The 19,595-nt window shown below is 34.3% G+C and overlaps 1 protein-coding gene across 1 annotated transcript in view; it reads right to left on the bottom strand.

Annotated features, from left to right (window-relative positions):
• The window catches only part of LOC145268309 (uncharacterized), a 460,028-nt gene that overhangs the window by 246,644 nt on the left and 193,789 nt on the right, over window positions 1-19,595 (bottom strand). The window contains exon 3 of the mRNA XM_080123767.1: window positions 5,066-6,727. Coding sequence (XP_079979893.1) covers window positions 5,066-6,619 — 1,554 coding nt within the window. The 5' untranslated portion in view covers window positions 6,620-6,727. The remainder of the gene's footprint in view (window positions 1-5,065; window positions 6,728-19,595) is intronic.

Raw genomic sequence — 19,595 nt, 5'->3', positions numbered from 1 at the left:
GTTAGGAGTTCAAGCATTTTGTTCTGTTGTTTTTTGATGATGATGATGATGATGATGATGATGATGATGATGATGATGATGATGATGATGATGATGATGATGATGGGTGTGATATAGGATTGAGATTTCATCTGCATTCATTATTATTATTATTATTATTATTATTATTATCATCATCATTTGCTATTATTATCATTATTCATTATCATTACTATTATCATTATCATCATCTATATATTAATACGATAGCGTGTGTGTTCTTTTGTGTGTCACGCTTACATCCGGGTCGTTTAATTATTATGTACTTCCATTTCTCGTCATAAATATTTTTACCAAGAATTCGTCATAAGTTTCAGTTTCGGTTTCGACTATAGCTGATGGCACTTAAGTCATCTATTTTTTTTAATAAATAATCTTATCAAGAATTCTTCATAAGTTTTTGTTTCCATTTCGATTATGGCTTAAGGAACTTAGGTTATATATATATATATATATATACTTCTTTTTTTTTTTTCATGAGTTCTTATTTCAGTTTTGATTCAAGCTAATGCACCCAAACCATATGGATATATTTTTTTTTATCTTTGAAATCACAACTTTATAATATATAAAAATCGATAGAACATTAACTCTATAATAATATATACGAAATCTGCAAGAATTAAAATATCATATTTAAGCCCATTTTACGACTGGGCTTTGCCGGGCGTTCATGCTAGTTTATTATTATTATTATTATTATTATTATTATTATTATTGATTATTTTATTATTATTATTTATTATTATTACCATCATCATCATCATCATCATCAGCAGCAGCAGCAGCAGCAGCAGCAGCAGCAAATATACGTTCCCTCCGGTCACATAGTTTTGCTAACCTGGGAGGATGATATACTGCACGAACAGATACTACGCTATCTACTTCATAAGAAAAAGGAGAATGTAATGCCTGTGAGGATGGTATCATTACAGCACAACAGATATTACACTTGCCCTTTCCCTCCAAGGAAAAAAAAAGGTAATTTTAAAAAGCAGACAGAAATGGCGTATGTGACGCTGTTAGATGTCAAAAAAAAAAAAAAAAAAAAATAGTGAATTGCTCTACATCTGACATTAGTCTTTGCATCAACCTCAAAGCTATTAATAAATGTTCCATGTGTATCACTAACACTTTATATTCTTTGTTTAATCATCTATTCATTTTGGTTTATCAGAATTTAAATTGTAAACCTCCTTCTGGAAGTACACTGGCTTGTTCTTTTGACATCTAACGGCTTCACATATTGCTTTCTTGTTTGCCTTTTTTAAATTCTGTATAACCCAATCACATGGTCACCTTGGATTTTGTAGGCTAGCATTCTTCCGCAAGGCCACTGGCAATTAACACAAGAATTGAGTGGAATTAAATGCCTACAAATGTCAAGTCAGCAGGCATACATAGTAAGCAGTTAGAGAGTATTTAATGATCAGAAATCAGAATGTTGCATTTGAGCTATATATACATAGATTTCTTTCTTATGTATTCATACAAATATTATTGTTTGTATAAATAAAGAAACATGCAATTTTCTATTGCCCGGTTCTAAAATGCGCTTAAATATGACATTTTAATTCATTCAGATTTTGGATTTATTATTATAGAACCAATTCTCTATTGATTATTATATTGTACCTAATATAAAGTAGTGATTTCAAAAAGTAAAAGAAGAAAAAGAAATATAATTTTGGTGGCATCAGCTAGAACCAAAACCAAAAGATATAAATCTTCAGCTTTGTTTGTTGCTAAAAAAATATGCTTGAATATATTTTAATTTATACAAATTTCATATTGATTATTATAGAATCAATGCCCTATTGCTTATTATATTGTACCCAATATATATAGTACTGATTTCAAAAGTTAAAAAAAAATATGACCTAAATACTCATCAACCAGAATAGAAACCGAAACCAATCTTATTTATTACCGACTGACCTTAACTCATACGCATACAGAAAAAAAAAAAAATAACGTTGTCAACATATAAACGTATATGTGCGCATACATACAAATAACTCATTTAGTCGACTTACACCTGTTAAGTTCCAAATTATTTTTCAATTTTCACCTCTAAGTAGCTATTTTTAATGGCTAAAAACCAAATCGAATTTGTTCCACATTTCCAAATCTTCTATGTCTGAAGTTTCAAGTTTTTAGACCAAAAATTTACAGAGAAACTTGGTAGAGGCTGTTCCGCAGACATACCAGGTCACTTTATATATATAGCCGCACTGATGAGCTGTGATACAGCGAAACAGTACTGTATGTGGATGACTATATATATATATATATATATATATATATATATATATATATATATATATATATATATATACTAGCAGGACCTGTTAACAGTCGTTGCCCAGTGGAAGCATGCTTCCCCTCTCGTAAAAAATTAAAGTATGGTGGTGGTGGTTGTTGTTGTTGTTGCCCAACCACTAACCTCCCCATGTTAAGAACGGCTATAAGAATAGACACCCCAGTTGGTGAAGGGGTTGGGGGGTCAAAATAATCACTGCCAGGATACCCACCCGCAAATGCTATGAACCAACAAACTATCATGAACAAAGTTTCTTTCTACAGAACTTCCCATCATGAGGTCTCCATTCACACTGGATGTCCACAGAATGCCCAGCAGCAATATATTACATATGAAAGATGCCGCTGTTGAATTTCCACAGGTCTCACTAGTTATCATTATTTTTCATATCAGGTGCTTGACTAAGTTTCAGTCTCTGTGGAGCATTCATCTCTGCAAAACATTCACTGCAAGAACTTGTCTAGCTACAACCACTGTAAACAATTTTTTTTATTTTTCATTTCTTCCTCTGTGTACCTAAATCTAAATGGAACTCCAATGAACAAAGTTTCTTTTCAAGAAATTCACATCTGTAGAACACAATACTGTGGGGCTGCTTCCTAGATGACTACAACATACTCGTTTTCAAGTCCAATATTAACAAATTATTGTCAAGCCGTCCATATTTGTGATGAGACAATTACAATACAATTACTAATTCCATACTAAATTTCCAGATTCCGATACAATTACCGATTCCGATTCTGATTCTTTATAAATCCTAAATATTTAACTATGGAGTTGTTATTTTTCCTGATTACCTTAAAAGCACATGTTAAACGTGCATATATTTTCTTAAGCGTAAAAACACAGTTGTGGCAGGGGGGAGGGAGAGGTTGATCTATAGATCTTAGTTTTACTGGTAGCCTAAGATCAATAAATATTGATTATTTTATTATTACTACCAGCAGTGGAAGATTTTGTTTTAAATGAAATCAAATAAAAAAGACAATGAAAAAAATCGTTTTTGGTATTGGAAAATAGGCACAAATTTTTTAAATTCCAATACTGATTCCGATACCCCTTAAAGTTCAAATTTTTCTGATTTCTGATTCCGTTTAATCGTCCCAACACTAGTCCATACATATAAATCAAATTCTAGCCAGTTAATCAATCTCATTAACACTTATCCTTGAGTAGATTCTGGGCTTTGATAAGCAGTGAATCCATCTATCATATAAAAAGCAGTTGGCTGTGTGTATGTGTGTATGCATGCAGGGTTCATACAGATTTTCAAAGTCCATTTTCAAGGACTTTTCAAGGTTTTTCAAGGCCTTCTCCAGACAAAATTAAAGTTTTCAAAACAAAATTTGGAGTTTGTTTTACAATCCACAGCAATTCAAAAATCAAATATACAACAACAACAAAATAATGTTACAACAGTCAATAAAAATTACTTTGCAATCAACCTGCATTATTTTTTGGTGTTTTTAAGTAGTTTTAAATGTTTATTTCATTTCAAATATTAGCTTTCTTTACAGCTTTTACATTTTTAACTAAGATGGCTGCCGTCTTGTCCATTTGGGAGGAAGAAGAGGGGGAGGGGAATTCGCCATTGGAGAATCCCGTCCATGTAAGGAAAGTATTTTTTTAGAGAGGAAGATCATTTTTATTTATGGCAGCCACCATTACTCCTACACTCTTGCCCCCCCCCCAAATTCAATTATAAATGAGAGCGAAAATATGAGAAAAAAAAAAATTGTAATAATTGAAAATTAGGTCATCTGGAACGATAAAAAATGGAGTTACGTCCCTTTATCACAAAACTATCTGAGTTAGTTTCATGATAAAGGGGGCATAACAAGAGTTATCCACAATAATACGATGCAATTTTGGAACAATGTACTTCGATTTTATTTTTAATACTTAAAAAATAATTTAATGGTATTTTTATTAATACTTAAAAAATAATTTAACAGTATTTATTTTGCTTTTATTTTAAACATTTCGACACAAATTTTTAATGGGATAAAGAATATAATTTTCAAGGACTTTTCAAGAAATTTTGAAGACATTTTCCATATTTTCAAGGATTTTTCAAGGTAATGATAGAAATAAGGCCTTTTCAAGGCAAAAGTCAAAATTCAAGGACTTTTCAAATCTGTGCAGACCCTGGTATGTGTGTATGTTTGTATGTCCAATTAAAAATCAAGAAAATGATGAAACAGACAGCCATAGAGTTGGTATTTTCTTGATCGGCGCTGCCCCGGATGAATAATATCTAAAAAAAGATCTTTCCACAATACTGTGAGGCTGTTCCCAGATAACTACAACATGGTCATGTTTAAGTTCAGTGTTAAGAATTTCTTGTCAAATTGTCCATATAAATAATCAATTCCAATGTAAACAAGTTTTTGTTGAGCTTTTCCCTTAAATAATCAAATTATACCCAATTTTTACTACTAATGATTACTACGCTATTGCACTGGTGACCACTAATTACTCTTTAACCCCTATCCTTGAGTAACTTTCAAGGCTTGATAGGTGATGATTCCTTTGTAAAAAAAAGATGTGATCACTTCACCCGTCATTTCCAATTCTCTGATAGTAGTTTTCATCGTTCAACTGACAATCTTATTAACTCCTATCCTCGAGTGCCCTTCAGGCCTTAATAAGCAGTTTCTCATTATTATTAAGCAAAATAAAAAGTGGGTGTGCACTTACCGATCCACTGCAGTCTGTTGTTGTTGTTGCACCTTCCTTGGCTGAGCCTGCCTCGACCAAAAGTTTTTCAACCATACTTCGCACATTAACGTCTTCAACATCACTTTTCAAAGTAGACGCATTAGCGTCTTCCTCCTCAGGCATTATGGCGCCCGCTTCCACTAAAAGCTTTAAAACTCTTTGATCTTTCGGCAGACCAATGTTCAAGCTGTCCTCGATATTGGCACCGGACATGACTAGCCAGTGAATTAAATGGTGCTGTTGGATTGGATACTGAAAATTGGTTCTGACTAGATGCAAGCATAAATCCTGGACGCCACTCAATGAAAGCTGTGACGCCTTTTGTGTTGCTTTCAGTGCTAACATACCGTGACCTTCACCCGCATTGCACAAGTATTTTTGTGTACAGTGCTTGACATCAAGTAGCCATTCTGCAAAACTGTGGTGAAAAAGTATTTTTGTGTTATTTTTGCCATTGGTCAGTATCTTAGAAAGGATTGCTATTCGACGGTCAAATTCTTCTTGTGTGAGGTTCGTATTGCGGATACGAGCACACTGATAGAGCTCATTTTCAGTAAGCGGACTCCTAGCTGCTAAGATCACATTCAGTATTGGCTGGATCTTCGCAAACTGCTTACGGACAAATAACCTTTGACATAGCCAGAGGTAGAGGCCATTTAGTGTACCAGGGATTTCACGTATCTCCCGGAGCATTATGAAATTTTCGGCAACTCCGTCGAGGACTTTTTCTAAGTAAAGAAAACAGCCATTACTTTTTATATGGAGTTGGTTCAACATTTCAGCAGTTTCCCGACTAAGGTGCTGTCTGAGTTCGTCTTCTTCATCCAAGCGAAACAGTATATATTGTTGCACGTCTCGTACAACGTGAGTCTTTCGGAGATCATCAAGGCTTATTTTCCTAAATCCAGTAAACATACGGGTCACAGTCTTGCTCTGCTTTCTTGAGGAGCATACCAACAGAAGCCACTTTGGAAACAGTTGATGGTTATTAGATAATAACTCTGCTATCGTCCGACTTCCTTGCGCCCGCTCACTGATGGACTGCAAATATGACTCATCAATAGAGTCGACTAGAATAATAAGATTTTGAGACGGAGGAGTTATTATGGAGAGTGGTGTCAGAATGGTTTTTTTGAAAGCTTCGTCTGGATTTCGTTCGATCTCATTAGCGATTAGATGCGATCGTATCTCCGGATCATTTAGCAGTTCTGTGTAACCTTCCAAGAGCTCTGACTCTTTCAGTTGATCCACAATGTTGGTGATAAACGCTGAAATAGAAAGTGTCTCAATATCGTGCGCTTGGCAGTAGTGGTAGGCTAACAATTTCTTGTTGAGTGTCCTCTGTCTACATGGGTTTGCAACGGAGGGCCAGGTTAGCTCACAGCAAAGTGCTGTCTTTCCGCACCCTGGCCCCCCCATAATTAAAGCCCCACATGTTTTTGCACTGGCCCTGTTCTCTAGGCAGTGGTTAATCTTGGAGAATGCCCATTCTCGGCAAAAGAAGCGTTTACCCTGAAGCAAGCTTTGCGTCATGTTATGTGTTTATAGGGAGAGGGTGTTACAATTTTAAGGCCACATCAGGGTGAACCATGCCAACAGAAATTAAATAACAAGCTCCAATAGACAGCAGAGTTCCAGGTTCTGTAATAAAAAAAAAAAAAAGACATTAATTTATTTATGAAAATTTATTCATGAAAATTACAAAAAAAAAATGTACAGACAATACTAAGAATATAATGCCGCTTTACTTAAGTCTACTATTCAGTCATGGCTGATGAAATGAGAAAACAAACTACCCCCATGGATTATTAAATAAAGAGCTCAGTTCCAAATTCTGCAGATTCTCGGCTTCAACAAGATACGCTCAGGGAATATTGGAAGTTACATTGGCCAAAACGTTGTGAAAATAACAACCGAGATGAGAATAGTAGTCTGAATAATCCAAATAACATAAAGATTCACAAGTTTGACATAAAAATGCATCTGAAGAAGGTTGGAAGTTACATCGGCCAAAACGTTGTGAAAATAACAACCAAGATGAGAATAGTAGTCTGAATAATCCAAATAACATAAAGATTCACAAGTTTGACATAAAAATGCATCTGAAGAAGGTTGGAAGTTACATTGGCCAAAACGTTGTGAAAATAACAACCGAGATGAGAATAGTAGTCTGAATAATCCAAATAACATAAAGATTCACAAGTTTGACATAAAAATGCATTTGAAGAAGGTTGGAAGTTACATCGGCCAAAACGTTGTGAAAATAACAACCGAGATGAGAATAGTAGTCTGAATAATCCAAATAACATAAAGATTCACAAGTTTGACATAAAAATGCATCTGAAGAAGGTTGGAAGTTACATCGGCTGAAACGTTGTGAAAATAACAACCAAGATGAGAATAGTAGTCTGAATAATCCAAATAACATAAAGATTCACAAGTTTGACATAAAAATGCATCTGAAGAAGGTTGGAAGTTACATCGGCTGAAACGTTGTGAAAATAACAACCAAGATGAGAATAGTAGTCTGAATAATCCAAATAACATAAAGATTCACAAGTTTGATATAAAAATGCATCTGAAGAAGGTTGGAGGTTACATCGGCTGAAACGTTATCAAAATAATAATAATAATAATCCAAATAGTATCAGAGATAGCAAGTTTCAAAATAATTTCCAAGTGATTTAATGCTTTTACGTGTTACAAAAGTCATGTATACCTCTATAGTTAAAAAAAAAAAAAAAGAAAGAAACCACAGTGTTTCTAAACTTGCTGAATTCCCTAAAAGTTTCTTCTACTCTTGTTTGGTTTTGGAACCGTTTGTTATTATTATAAGGTTGTCAAGATGTTTGAAAGTATGGAAGTCTATAGGTGACAGATCATGGTAATAAGGTGGGCAAGTCAAATTTAATTTCAAATCGTTTAAGTTGTAAGCATCTAATGACATGTTAATGGGCATTATCATGTAGAAAAATGTTTTTTTTTGTGCAATGCATTTCAAGTAACTGCTGCATTGTGTGAACAAGAACCAACGCATTATCACATGTCTGATTGATCATGGAAGTCTGTAGGTGGCAGATGAAAAGAATAAGGTGAGTAAGGCAAAAAAAAAAATTTGAAATTTTAAAACTTTTTTATGCTTCACATATACGGATGGATGTTATTATTGAAGAAGAATGGGTCCTTTGAAAACAGGAACTGACCTTTGATCAAATGCTTGGTTGTATTCTTCCTTCGTTTGAATTGATTAAGAAAAAAAAAATCAAGTTTCTGATTAAAATAATTAGTAAAGTGAAAGAAATCATAAATCTTGAAAACTCTTTGAAATCAACATAAACCCACCCCTTTTCTATCTACCAGGTTAGTGCGCAAGTTTTAAACCATTGTAATTCATTTTGTGCATATCATTATTACTTGATCATGGAAGTCTGTGGGCGGCAGGACAAGAGACTAAGATGGGTGAGGAAAAAAGTTTTAAAATTGTTTAACTTTTTATGCACTATACATGCGGATGGGTGGCATTAGAAAGAAGAATGGGTCCTTTGAAAAAAGGAACTGGCACTTGACCTAATACATGGCTGATCATGGAAGTCTGTAAATGAAAGGTCAGGAGTATAGACGGCTGCTTGCTTCCTTTAGTGCCATCAAAGTATTGCTTCCTTCTTGGACAGTCAAGATCAGTAAGATTCTCGTCTCCTTGCCAAAACCTTTAGAACATATTTTGTGTAAACAGGAACTAATTCTTGACCAAATTATTGGTCGTATTCTTCTCTTGTTTGAACTGATAAAAAAATAAAAAAAATTGCTGATGAAACTGATTATAATTATTAGTCAAGTGAATGGAAATATAAAATTTTGAAAACTTTTAATCAATAATGTACTTGGAACTTGGCAGGCGTAAGTCAACTAAACATATATTTTCTATGCATGTGCAAATGTACATTTATATGCTTACGTTAATGTTTAAAGTTTTGATATGCATATGGATGGTAATGAATAGCGTAGATGGTAATGAATAACGCTAGATAGCTATATGTTTTGGCTTTGATTCTAGCTGATAGCACAAATTATATGAGTGGGCCATGCCAGGCGATTTGCTAACATATATATATAAATTCAGTTTTTTTTTTATGTTCCAGAAGTTTCATCGTCAATTCTGCTATATTATTATGATCCAGAAACATGAGTTACCCATCGATCCGATGTGACCCCTAAATTCTCTTAATGCTGCTAATTGACGGTTACTTTGGTATCAATCTTTCCTCCTTGTTCTGACTGGATTTAAATAAACTTGATATCGTCTCTGAAACGATCGTACACGATTTCAGGTTGTTATTGTTTTGATTTTTTAGAACATGTGTAAATAATCTTATATAATTTTTTTTTATTTAATTTACCTACAGCCTTATCTTTTTCTCTCTCATATATATATATATATATATATATATATATATATATATTCTTTTGTGCATTGATATTCATATTAAAAACCTTTTTACTATCTTTTAAAAAAATATATAAATTTGTTATATATGGGTCGTGGAATTGCATTCATCTGCAAAAGATCTAGCTAATTTGCATATCCTTTTAAACATTCATTTTAATTAATTCCCTGTTAGTTTTTTCGGTTTTCTTATGGGATGATCATCTTTAGTTAACCATTACGTGTAATTATATTCATGCAGATATTCTACATGATTTATACTTGTGCAATATTTGCGTAAAAAGGTTATAGTAAAAATAAACCCTTTTCTATATATAGTTATGCATGGATATATATATATATATATATATATATATATATATATATATATATATACTTGTTTATTGTTATATAAACATGGTCACATCCTGCTGCTACAAATAGCCACTTGTTTCAATCAAACAACAGATATCATCAGGCAGCGACTTGACTATTCAAAAGTTCAATGAATAATTATTCATTCAAAAGTTCAATGAATAATTATTCATTGAACTTTTGAATAGTCAAGTCGCTGCCTGATGATATCTGTTGTTTGATTGAAACAAGTGGCTATTTGTAGCAGCAGGATGTGACCATGTTTATATAACAATAAACAAGTATTATCAGCTCTTTTTATTGAGCACTATCTAACAACCTCGTTGAATTCATTAGTCCATTACTTTTGAATAAAAAACCCCGAGTGTATGTGTATATATATATATATATATATATATATATATATATATATATATATATATATATATATATTTGTTTGAAAAAAATTGGCTACAAAACTCCTCTGTCAGTTTATTGTCTACCGACATGAAACTTATATATATATATATATATATATATATATATATATTGCAAAACTTTATATTCGTGTTTTTGCTGGGGAAAATTAGTGCAAAAGTGTGAAAATTAAAAAAAATGGAATTTGCCAAGTGAAGGTCAGACAATGACATTATGAATATGCATGCATAACGTAAAAGGTATTGGTTCATATTTCAATTTTTAGCCTTGTAGCAAACATGTCTCCATAGCTCAGGCATTAACGTAAAAGGAAGAAGTAAATTATAAGCTGGTTTCGATTCTCGGTGGTGACGACTGAGACATTTTTAAAAATTTTTTAAAGCATTAGTATATACTGGATCCAATATAATATAATAATAAATACGAATTCTGCATTAATCAAAATATCATATTTTAGCGTATTTTACAACCGGGCAATGCCGGTGGCCTGCTAGTATATATATATATATATATATATATATATATATATATATATATATATATATATATATAAAGGGTGTAGATTCCTTGTTAGAAGGCGATTAAAGTTTAAAATGAATACATATGTATTATACATATATGTATACATGTATGTATCGATATATATATATATATATGCATACATATGTATATAATATATATACATACATATGTATATAATATATATACATACATATATACATACACACACACATGCATATACACACACACGCATACACACACACATGCATACACACACATACATATATATATATATATATATATATATATATATATATATATATATATATATGAATGAATAACAATATAGCTATATTCCAAGATTCAAAATTTTATTTATCATAACAATCAGTTCTATCAACATATCAAAACTCCTGTACATTTTATAAACCTGTTCCATTTATGTAGAACAATCAATATTCTCATGTTAATATTGAATTTTTCTTACCTATACTCATCAGAAAAAATAAATTTTAGGAATAAATAACATGATCATATAATGTTTGAATTTGATTGTGTTCTGGCTTACTTCACTAGCTTCTTCCTGCAAATCCTTCTGAATGAGTCAGAAATGATTCTTTCTTCACATGACGAGCAATGCAACGAGTAGTAACATTATTTAATGTACGTGGCCGGACACTTTTTAGAAGATTTTTAGTATTGCAATCCATTGTTATCCACTTTCTCACGACAGCCCCAAATGTACTTACCACCAAATTTAGTTCTGAAGCTATTTTCTGGACCCTTTTCCATCTTTATACCTTGCTATGATTTTCTGGTGCCTATCATTAGTCAATTCCTTTGTTTTAAGCATTTTAAAACAGTAAGGAAAGAGGCAACCTGCACAGTGTCTGAGAGCTGTTATCAATTGACCCTTAAGGAGCTGGAACCCTGCGGTGCCTTCTGATTGGTTGAAATATTGTAGCAAGATTAAGTAACTGCTTAAGAATGAAATTCCTGATTCCTGAGCTTCAGTCTATGGTCCCCCCTTGCCAAACTTTCACAAGAAACACTCGTCTAGCTGAAAACACTATCAATAATTCCCCCCCCACTCTTTATCTATGCCTAAACCCAAATGTAGATTCCATGAAGAAAGTTTCTTTCTTAGAACTGCACGCCTGTGGAATTGTCTTCCGTTTTCCTGCTTTCCAGCTGACTACAATATGGTTGTCTTCAAGTCTAACGTAAACAAGTTCTTGATGAGCCGTTCCATATAAGTTAACAAATTTTTACCGAATTTTGATTACTAATGATTACTATATTTTCCAATTTCTACTGTACAGTCTTTAACCCTTATCCTTGAGTGGCCTCTTGGCCTTGATAATGTGGTGATGCCTGTGTAAAAAAAAAAAAAAAAAAAAAAAAAAAAGTTGAAATATTGTAGCAAGATGAAATGACTGCTTAAGCATGAAATTTGGCAATATGTTAAATACTTTTGCATATGGATAAATTTTTTTAAATTTTTTTTTTTTTTTGCTAAATATTTATCAACTAAGTATATCCTCATTTCTGTTATATTTTTTTCGATAGATAATATCTTTTCAAAGATTGGGTGTAAATTTCACTAAAATTAACTTGATATTTCTTGTGAAATACAAAAAAAAAATCAAGGTAACAAATACTATTGCTACCCACTTTATATATGGTGGACTCTCCCGTCAATTTCGACATATGAGCTTCCGCCACAACAACTAAGTTGCTTGGAAATCCACACAGATGATTTGTTTATAGTAGTGAAGGCTTTGTGTAGAACCAACCACACTTTTTGGTATTACCGCTAACCTGTGTCGGTGCAGATGACTGCCACTGGACAGAGTATACATTAGACCGTAGGTTTTTACATCAGAATTTCCTTCTAGATGTATGTCTTAACAAAAACTGGGGTTGCATCTCTCCCAGTGAATTAATGCGCCCCCAGATACCAACCTGGAAATTTTTATGACTCGGTGCTGTACATACAGTGCTAGCTTCCCAAATGGTCACCCATCTGATACTGGCCAGCTTAACTTTGGTGATCTGGTAAGGATGATTGTGCCCCATAAAAAAGAATCGATCGATGCCTCCGTTCAGTCAAGAAAGACAAAGGATACTCCCTGTAAGGGCAGCTGCGTATGTAATTGTGAGGCGAGGGTTGCGGTTGTGAATATATATATATATATATATATATATATATATATATATATATATATATACATTAGGTGAGTAGTTAGGGTTTAGGGTTAGAAGGTCATATTTTTAAGTATTATATAATCCATGGCAACATGCAATAAGTACATATTTATAAAATGGTATATTTTATTTGAAATACTACTGGTAAATATCTCTATAGGTATCTAATAAGGTATTAGGATTTATTTATGTAGCTTCTCCTGCTAATGGAGCTTGTCCCTCTTAAGGCTCTGTGGATTGGTTAGCAGTGATCTCCTACCCCCACCCCCTTAGGGGGTCACGTGCATTAAACTATAAAAGCCTTGGGAGATTTTGCATCATTCTCTCTTTTTTTCGACACCAGCTGGAGATTAGCACCTAGGTGAGAAGCACACGATGGCAGTCACTGAAAGCCACCGCACTTCTACTTCACGTTACCCATTGGACATTGTCTTCTTCCCGGACATTCCAAGACGGCGGTGAGAAGTTAGCCAGTATTCATCCCCGTTTATACGACGAAGCAGAACTGTAAACCGTCCACACGAAAAGAGCCAGAATTGAGGGATGAGTCCATCTGTTATCCGAACTCAGATAAGTTCTAGCGAACCACGTTTTCGCAAACTTTAATTATCTTCATCATTTTGTGCAATTGTCTTTTTTCCTCTTACATTATATTTTATTTTTGCTCACTCAGTAAAATTGCTTTAATGTCAATTGCTTGGTTGTGTCCCCTTCTTGCAAACTGTCGCCACATTCCTGATAAGAACTTTTCTGCTGAATTGTTGTTGCATTCTCACGTGTGAGAATTGAACTTTATTTCAGGGAAAATTAATCCCAACAAAGGCAGTTTGCAATGCAGAAAAGAATAAAACAGAATCAGCGAAAGAGGATATCAACAAAACCAAATAATCGGAGACAATATATGCAATATTTTTCTTTGAAAGACTGATAGTAAAGTACAAGTTAGCTTATCTCGTTTAATCCTATTAAGACTCAGTTTGTGTCTTTCAATCGTAGACGTGTTCCTTTTATAGCATACGTTTTTCAATCAAATATATATTAAGAACAAGAAGAAGAAAAAAAGCAACAAAAAATGTCCATGAGGTTAAAAATAAGAGAAACTGAGAAATTAGACAAAAAATATCATGATATTGCTTGAAGCTTACAATTAAAAAAAAAAAAAAAATCAAACCAAACAAAAAACATTTTGGAACACGAAAGCTTAGGCTGTGCCAATAATATTTGGCAGACTTGGAACCGAACCAGGGACAAGGGTATCAAGATTGAATGAACGATAAATCTCAGTAGGAATTGAGGTTCTTCAGATAAATATATGACATCATAATTTCTAAAATTTCTGCAGGTTAAACCTTTACGTCTGTTTTTTTTTTTTTTTTTTTTTATATATATATATTGAACTAATACCGGGGCTAGGGTTTCATATCAACTACGCCCTCATCTATGATACGAGGGATTCTTTAGATGAATACAAATTCACTCTTTCTTCTCACCGAAATCAAAGAATTATCCCATTTTATTCAAACTAGTAGATATATACCCCCCTCTTCACTCTAGATGCATATTTTTGCTAGATTGAAAAGATTATATAATTTTGAAAGAATATACAATGCACAATTATAGCATAATAAACCATCTTGGACTATTGAAATAATTTCCAATGCCATTGATAATATTTACTCATTTATTTACTTACTTTTATTATTTGAAACATGAGACAAATAATAAGTCTATGATGTCATGCTAAAGCTAAGCTCTATTCAAGTCTTCCTTCAAACTTCTCAGCTTTACATTCATAGGCAATATGAACTGGAACATTGAGGACATTGCAAAGACTGATGCAAAGAAGGTGGGTTCCCTTTATCGAGCTAGAAAACTATTCACACCTGAGAGTATCCTGTCTGGGCTGGTGCATTTACCACTAGTCTCTCCCTCTTGGATAGGGTCCAAAAAAAAAAAAAAAGTTTCCAATCTAATAGGTTCCACTTTGTCAACTAAGCCCCAACCCCTGTCTCATCGCTGCAATGTTACATCCCTGTGACTGTTTAACAAGTATTTTAAGGGAATGTGTTCTGATGAACTCATCGCACTTGTGCCCTCTTAATGTACATATCTTTGACAAACCCGCTTAGCAACAAAATCATACACTTTCACTGTTGAGGTCCCTAAATTCCCAGAAAGCTTTCTACTCCAATAGTTTCTTGCCTCGAATAGCTGGACTTTGGAATTCTCTCCCTGCTACCTGCTTCTCTGACTAAACTTATATGCAAAAGTTTAAATGTAATGTAAACTAACATCTTGTTAGTTTTTCCTAGGTATGGTCCCAAATAGTCGCCTCTTATGTCCTAGTGGTGATATGACTTGTTTGGGGTGAACGTGAGTAAAAAAAAAAAAAGAAAAAAAAAAGAAAGACAATATAAATAGGTCATTTGGTAGAACCTTAACCTGAAGATATCCGGTCATGGCTTTCGCTTTATTTCTTGGGAATTTATTCTTTTCTAAAAATAGTTAATATCTTTCAGGTTTCAACATGAGACAAATTTTGCAATATTTTTATTACATTTAAAAAATTGTGACTGACAGACGATCAAACAGCTAACATACCTGCTTATATAAGATTTTCAGCAATTAAAAATCTTTGAAAAAAAAAAAATGGGAGAGATTGGAATCAGAGGGATGATTGAGAAGATACAATGAATAACAATCATGAAAACGGCTGAAATATTAAGGAAACCCCTTCAATGCTGAGATTAACACACGCGAGCTACATGTGCAAGCCGGGCGTATAAAAACTGTTACAGGAACACAACGAAAAAGAAAACTGAAACTGTATAATTGTTAGTTAACCTCCTACATCCCCGTCTTCCGCCTACTCCTCCAATTTTTTTTTTAGTGTCACCATAGATTGGCATCACACCAAACAAGATAGGAGGGTCAAGGAGGATGGAAAGCCAGAGAAGAGAAAACACTAACTGGATCTCAACTGGATGGGTGAAGGGGACTGGGACCATGGGGAGGCTTATTGCCACCCAATGAAGACTAATGGTCATTACCAAGGAGAAATCTTTGGTAAACGGCTATTGTGATAACACAAACTAATTTGAAAAGGTTATCGAAAGAGGTGGTGAGTGCTGGAAATCTGGAGAGATTTGTTGTCACTCAGACTCCAGGGAATACAATAGGTTGTTGTCAGAGATCTTTGATATTAACCTGTGTGAAAATTCCTAGTGAATGAGTGAGCGAGCGGGTAACAACAACAACAACAACAGCAGCAGCAGCAGCAGCAACAACAACAACAACAACAACAATAACGAAACGTTACATGGAACCAAGAACATTGAAGCTGCATATCTATAAGCTCTCCATCCCCTTTCCTATTACCCAATCACCCTCCCCCCAAGAATGATTCCAAATAGTTGAGAAGGCTCAAGGAGGATGGAAGACTGAGGAGAGAGCACTGACTAGACCTCCGCTGGACAAATGCCAAAAGAACTGGTACCTTGGGGAGGCTTATTGCCACTCAAACTCCAGTGAAGAACAATGGCTGCTGCTAGCAAAAAATCAATGGTAAGCAGTTGTTGCGATAATGCAAATTCATTTGCAAATGTTATCGAAAGAAGTGGAGAGTACTGGAAATTTGGGGAGACTTGTTGTCATTCAGGTTCCAGGGAACACCACAGGTTGTTCTCAAGGAATAATCTTTATGACCTGCATGAAAGCTCCTTGTGAGCCAATAATAATAACAACAATAATAACAATTATAATAACAACAATAATAATAACAACAACAATAATAATAATAATTCTGATTTCGTTTATCAACGTCTCTCTGGAAAGGGAATTTCCCTCAATCCCGGCTTCAAACCAGGAGCTTTAAAGATCAAGGGTTTTCCTAAGGATGTTGGTGGTACCTACAATTGCAGAGGTCTGAAGGCCGCCTAAACACCAGGGATTTGTAGTTTTTTCAATTGTCCTTCCAGACGACTTGATACTACTCCTAGTGTACCAACTATGACCGGGATTATTTGTGTTTTAACCCTGTGTATACGCCTTATCTCCAAGGCCAATGGAGCATAATTGCTCTACTTTTCATTCTCCTTCTCTCTTACATTCCTGTCCCAGGGTACTGAAAAGTCTACAATCTGCCAGTTTTTTGAGACTTTGTCAATGACGACTAAATCCGAACGATTATGTTCCAATTGCTTAGTCGTTATGACACTTTTGTCCCACCATACTTCTACCTTGCCATCTTCACTTGTTCTCACTTCAAGCACCTCCTCAAACCATTTTCCAGCACACTTCACCCCAACCCTCTTACACACCTTCCAATATATCCGGAGTCCCATACGATGGTGTCTTTTTATGGTACTCTCTCTGGGCCAGTTCACTGCAAGGTGTGCAATTGACTCTGAGGTCTTACCACAAATCCGGCATTCTGCAGCAACTTCCTCTCCTAGAACCACTTTTTTGAACAATCGTGTTCCTAATGCCTGCTCTTGTGCTGCACAAACAAAAGCTTCAGTACTCTTAGCCAGATACCCAACTCTAAGCCATTGCCATGATCTTTCATCAGCCAATTCTGCTATATCCTGGAAGAACCTTCCATGCATTTTCTTCCTAGCCAGTTCCTCTGCCCTTTCTCTATCCATACGTTTCACATAATAAACCTTGGTCTCACATACCTCCACTTCATTGGCCACAACCTTAAGTATCCACTCCTCATTTCTAACCACATGCTCCTTCAACGACATTTCCTCGGTTCTCACACAATCTTTTACACTTTTCAATCCTCTCCCATCGTCTTTCCTCTTTTGATACAGCCTTGTTACGCTACTTCGAACAACAATAACAATAACAATAATAATAATACTAATAATAATAATAATAATAATAATAATAATAATAATAATAATAATAATAATAATAATAATAATAATAATTGAATAAATATCATGATAATCTGCAGAAAAGATAATGTTATTGATAAATAATTTGGAAAAAACAAATCCAACATGGCTGAACAAGTCAAGAGATTATGCAAACAGCTCTCGGCTGTCCTTTGTAACCTTCATATGCCAAACATCCATCGGTTTTGTTACTAATCAATGTTTGGTCGTCTGGGGAGAGAAAAACAGAAACAACCAGAAATTGTACATTCCTCTTAACATACACGCGCGTGCGCGCGCACGCACGCACACACACACACGCACACGCACACACACACACACACACACACACACACACACACACACACACACACAGAAACAAAAGGTTCAAGGCTTTCTATTTGGCAGGTGAGCATTGCCAGGAGTTAAAACATATTTCGATGGGATATAAACAACATGACTATTCAATACACCTGCTCACAAAAATTATAGTCTGCCAGTGGCATACGGAGAAAGTAAGGGTGGCGCTGCATCCAATGGAAGCACATATCAAAATAGAAAAAGAGTGAGTTGGGGGGGGGGGTAAAATAGTAATTTAAATATTTCAGCATTTATGAAAGGTTTCAAAGGTTAAACACACTTTTAGAAACGGCTGTTTTTTATATCTTTGTTCTGTCAATGAAAAAGGCAATGGATACCTCACTTGTAAGGGTGACTGCGTTGGGGGGATCAATTATGAGACAAGAGTTGCGCAATCACCAACCAGGTCTATTCTGAATCGCCACTGCTTGATTCTGGTGACAAAAAGAAGTCCAGGGCGAATAGAAAAAACATCGAGAGCACCTGTCACCTATTTTACTACTGACCAAACTCAACATTATATGTGAGGCAAGGGTTACGCAATCACCAGCCATTCCTCTCCTGGGTCAGCATGGCTTAATTCCATCGGAAACAATTAAAAAAAATGTTTTTTTTACACGGTGGTCACCACTTATCAAGGCCCGGAAGCCACTCAGGGGTAAGGGTTATTGCAAGTACAGAGTATGTTAGTGTGGAGATTTAATGAACTGTTTACTTAAGGGGCGGTTCATTAGGAATTTGTTAACGTTGGACTTGAAGACATCCAGGTTGTAGTTAGGTGGGAAGCAGGCAGACGGAACAGATGCCACACACACACACAGATATATAAATATATATATATATATATATATACATATATATATTACCCAGTCATATAATATGCTTGAATATATTTCAATTCATGCAGTTTTCGTATTTATTATTATAGAGCCAATTCTTTACTGATTATTATATTGTACCCAATATATACAGTAATGATTTTAAAATAAAATAAAAAAAAAGTTAATTTTGATGCCATCAGCTGGAATCGAAACCAAAACATTTAGCACCCCAGCCATATTCATTAACTAGTGCTTCAGCCTTTATTTCTACCATCTGAGCTATCGCCAAATAGATTTAAAAAAAAAAAAAGGCTAAAAATTAAGTGACTTCAAGCTAAAAATGTTTATGTACATATGCTCAGAAATTAGTCGATTTACTTCTGCTAAGGTCAACTGTTTTTGTTGTTTGAATTTTAACACCTTAGCAGCTGTTTTTACAGCCTAAAATAAAAATAAAAAAGTGTTCTTGAAGTCCAAATACTCTACATATCAAGTTTCAAGTTTCTAGAGTAAATATTCAG

This window comes from Euprymna scolopes, chromosome 43 (assembly GCF_053919585.1).
Source record: "Euprymna scolopes isolate OS-2025 chromosome 43, ASM5391958v1, whole genome shotgun sequence".
Lineage (NCBI taxonomy): Eukaryota > Metazoa > Mollusca > Cephalopoda > Sepiida > Sepiolidae > Euprymna > Euprymna scolopes.
This window is presented reverse-complemented; position numbering and strand designations above follow the sequence as displayed.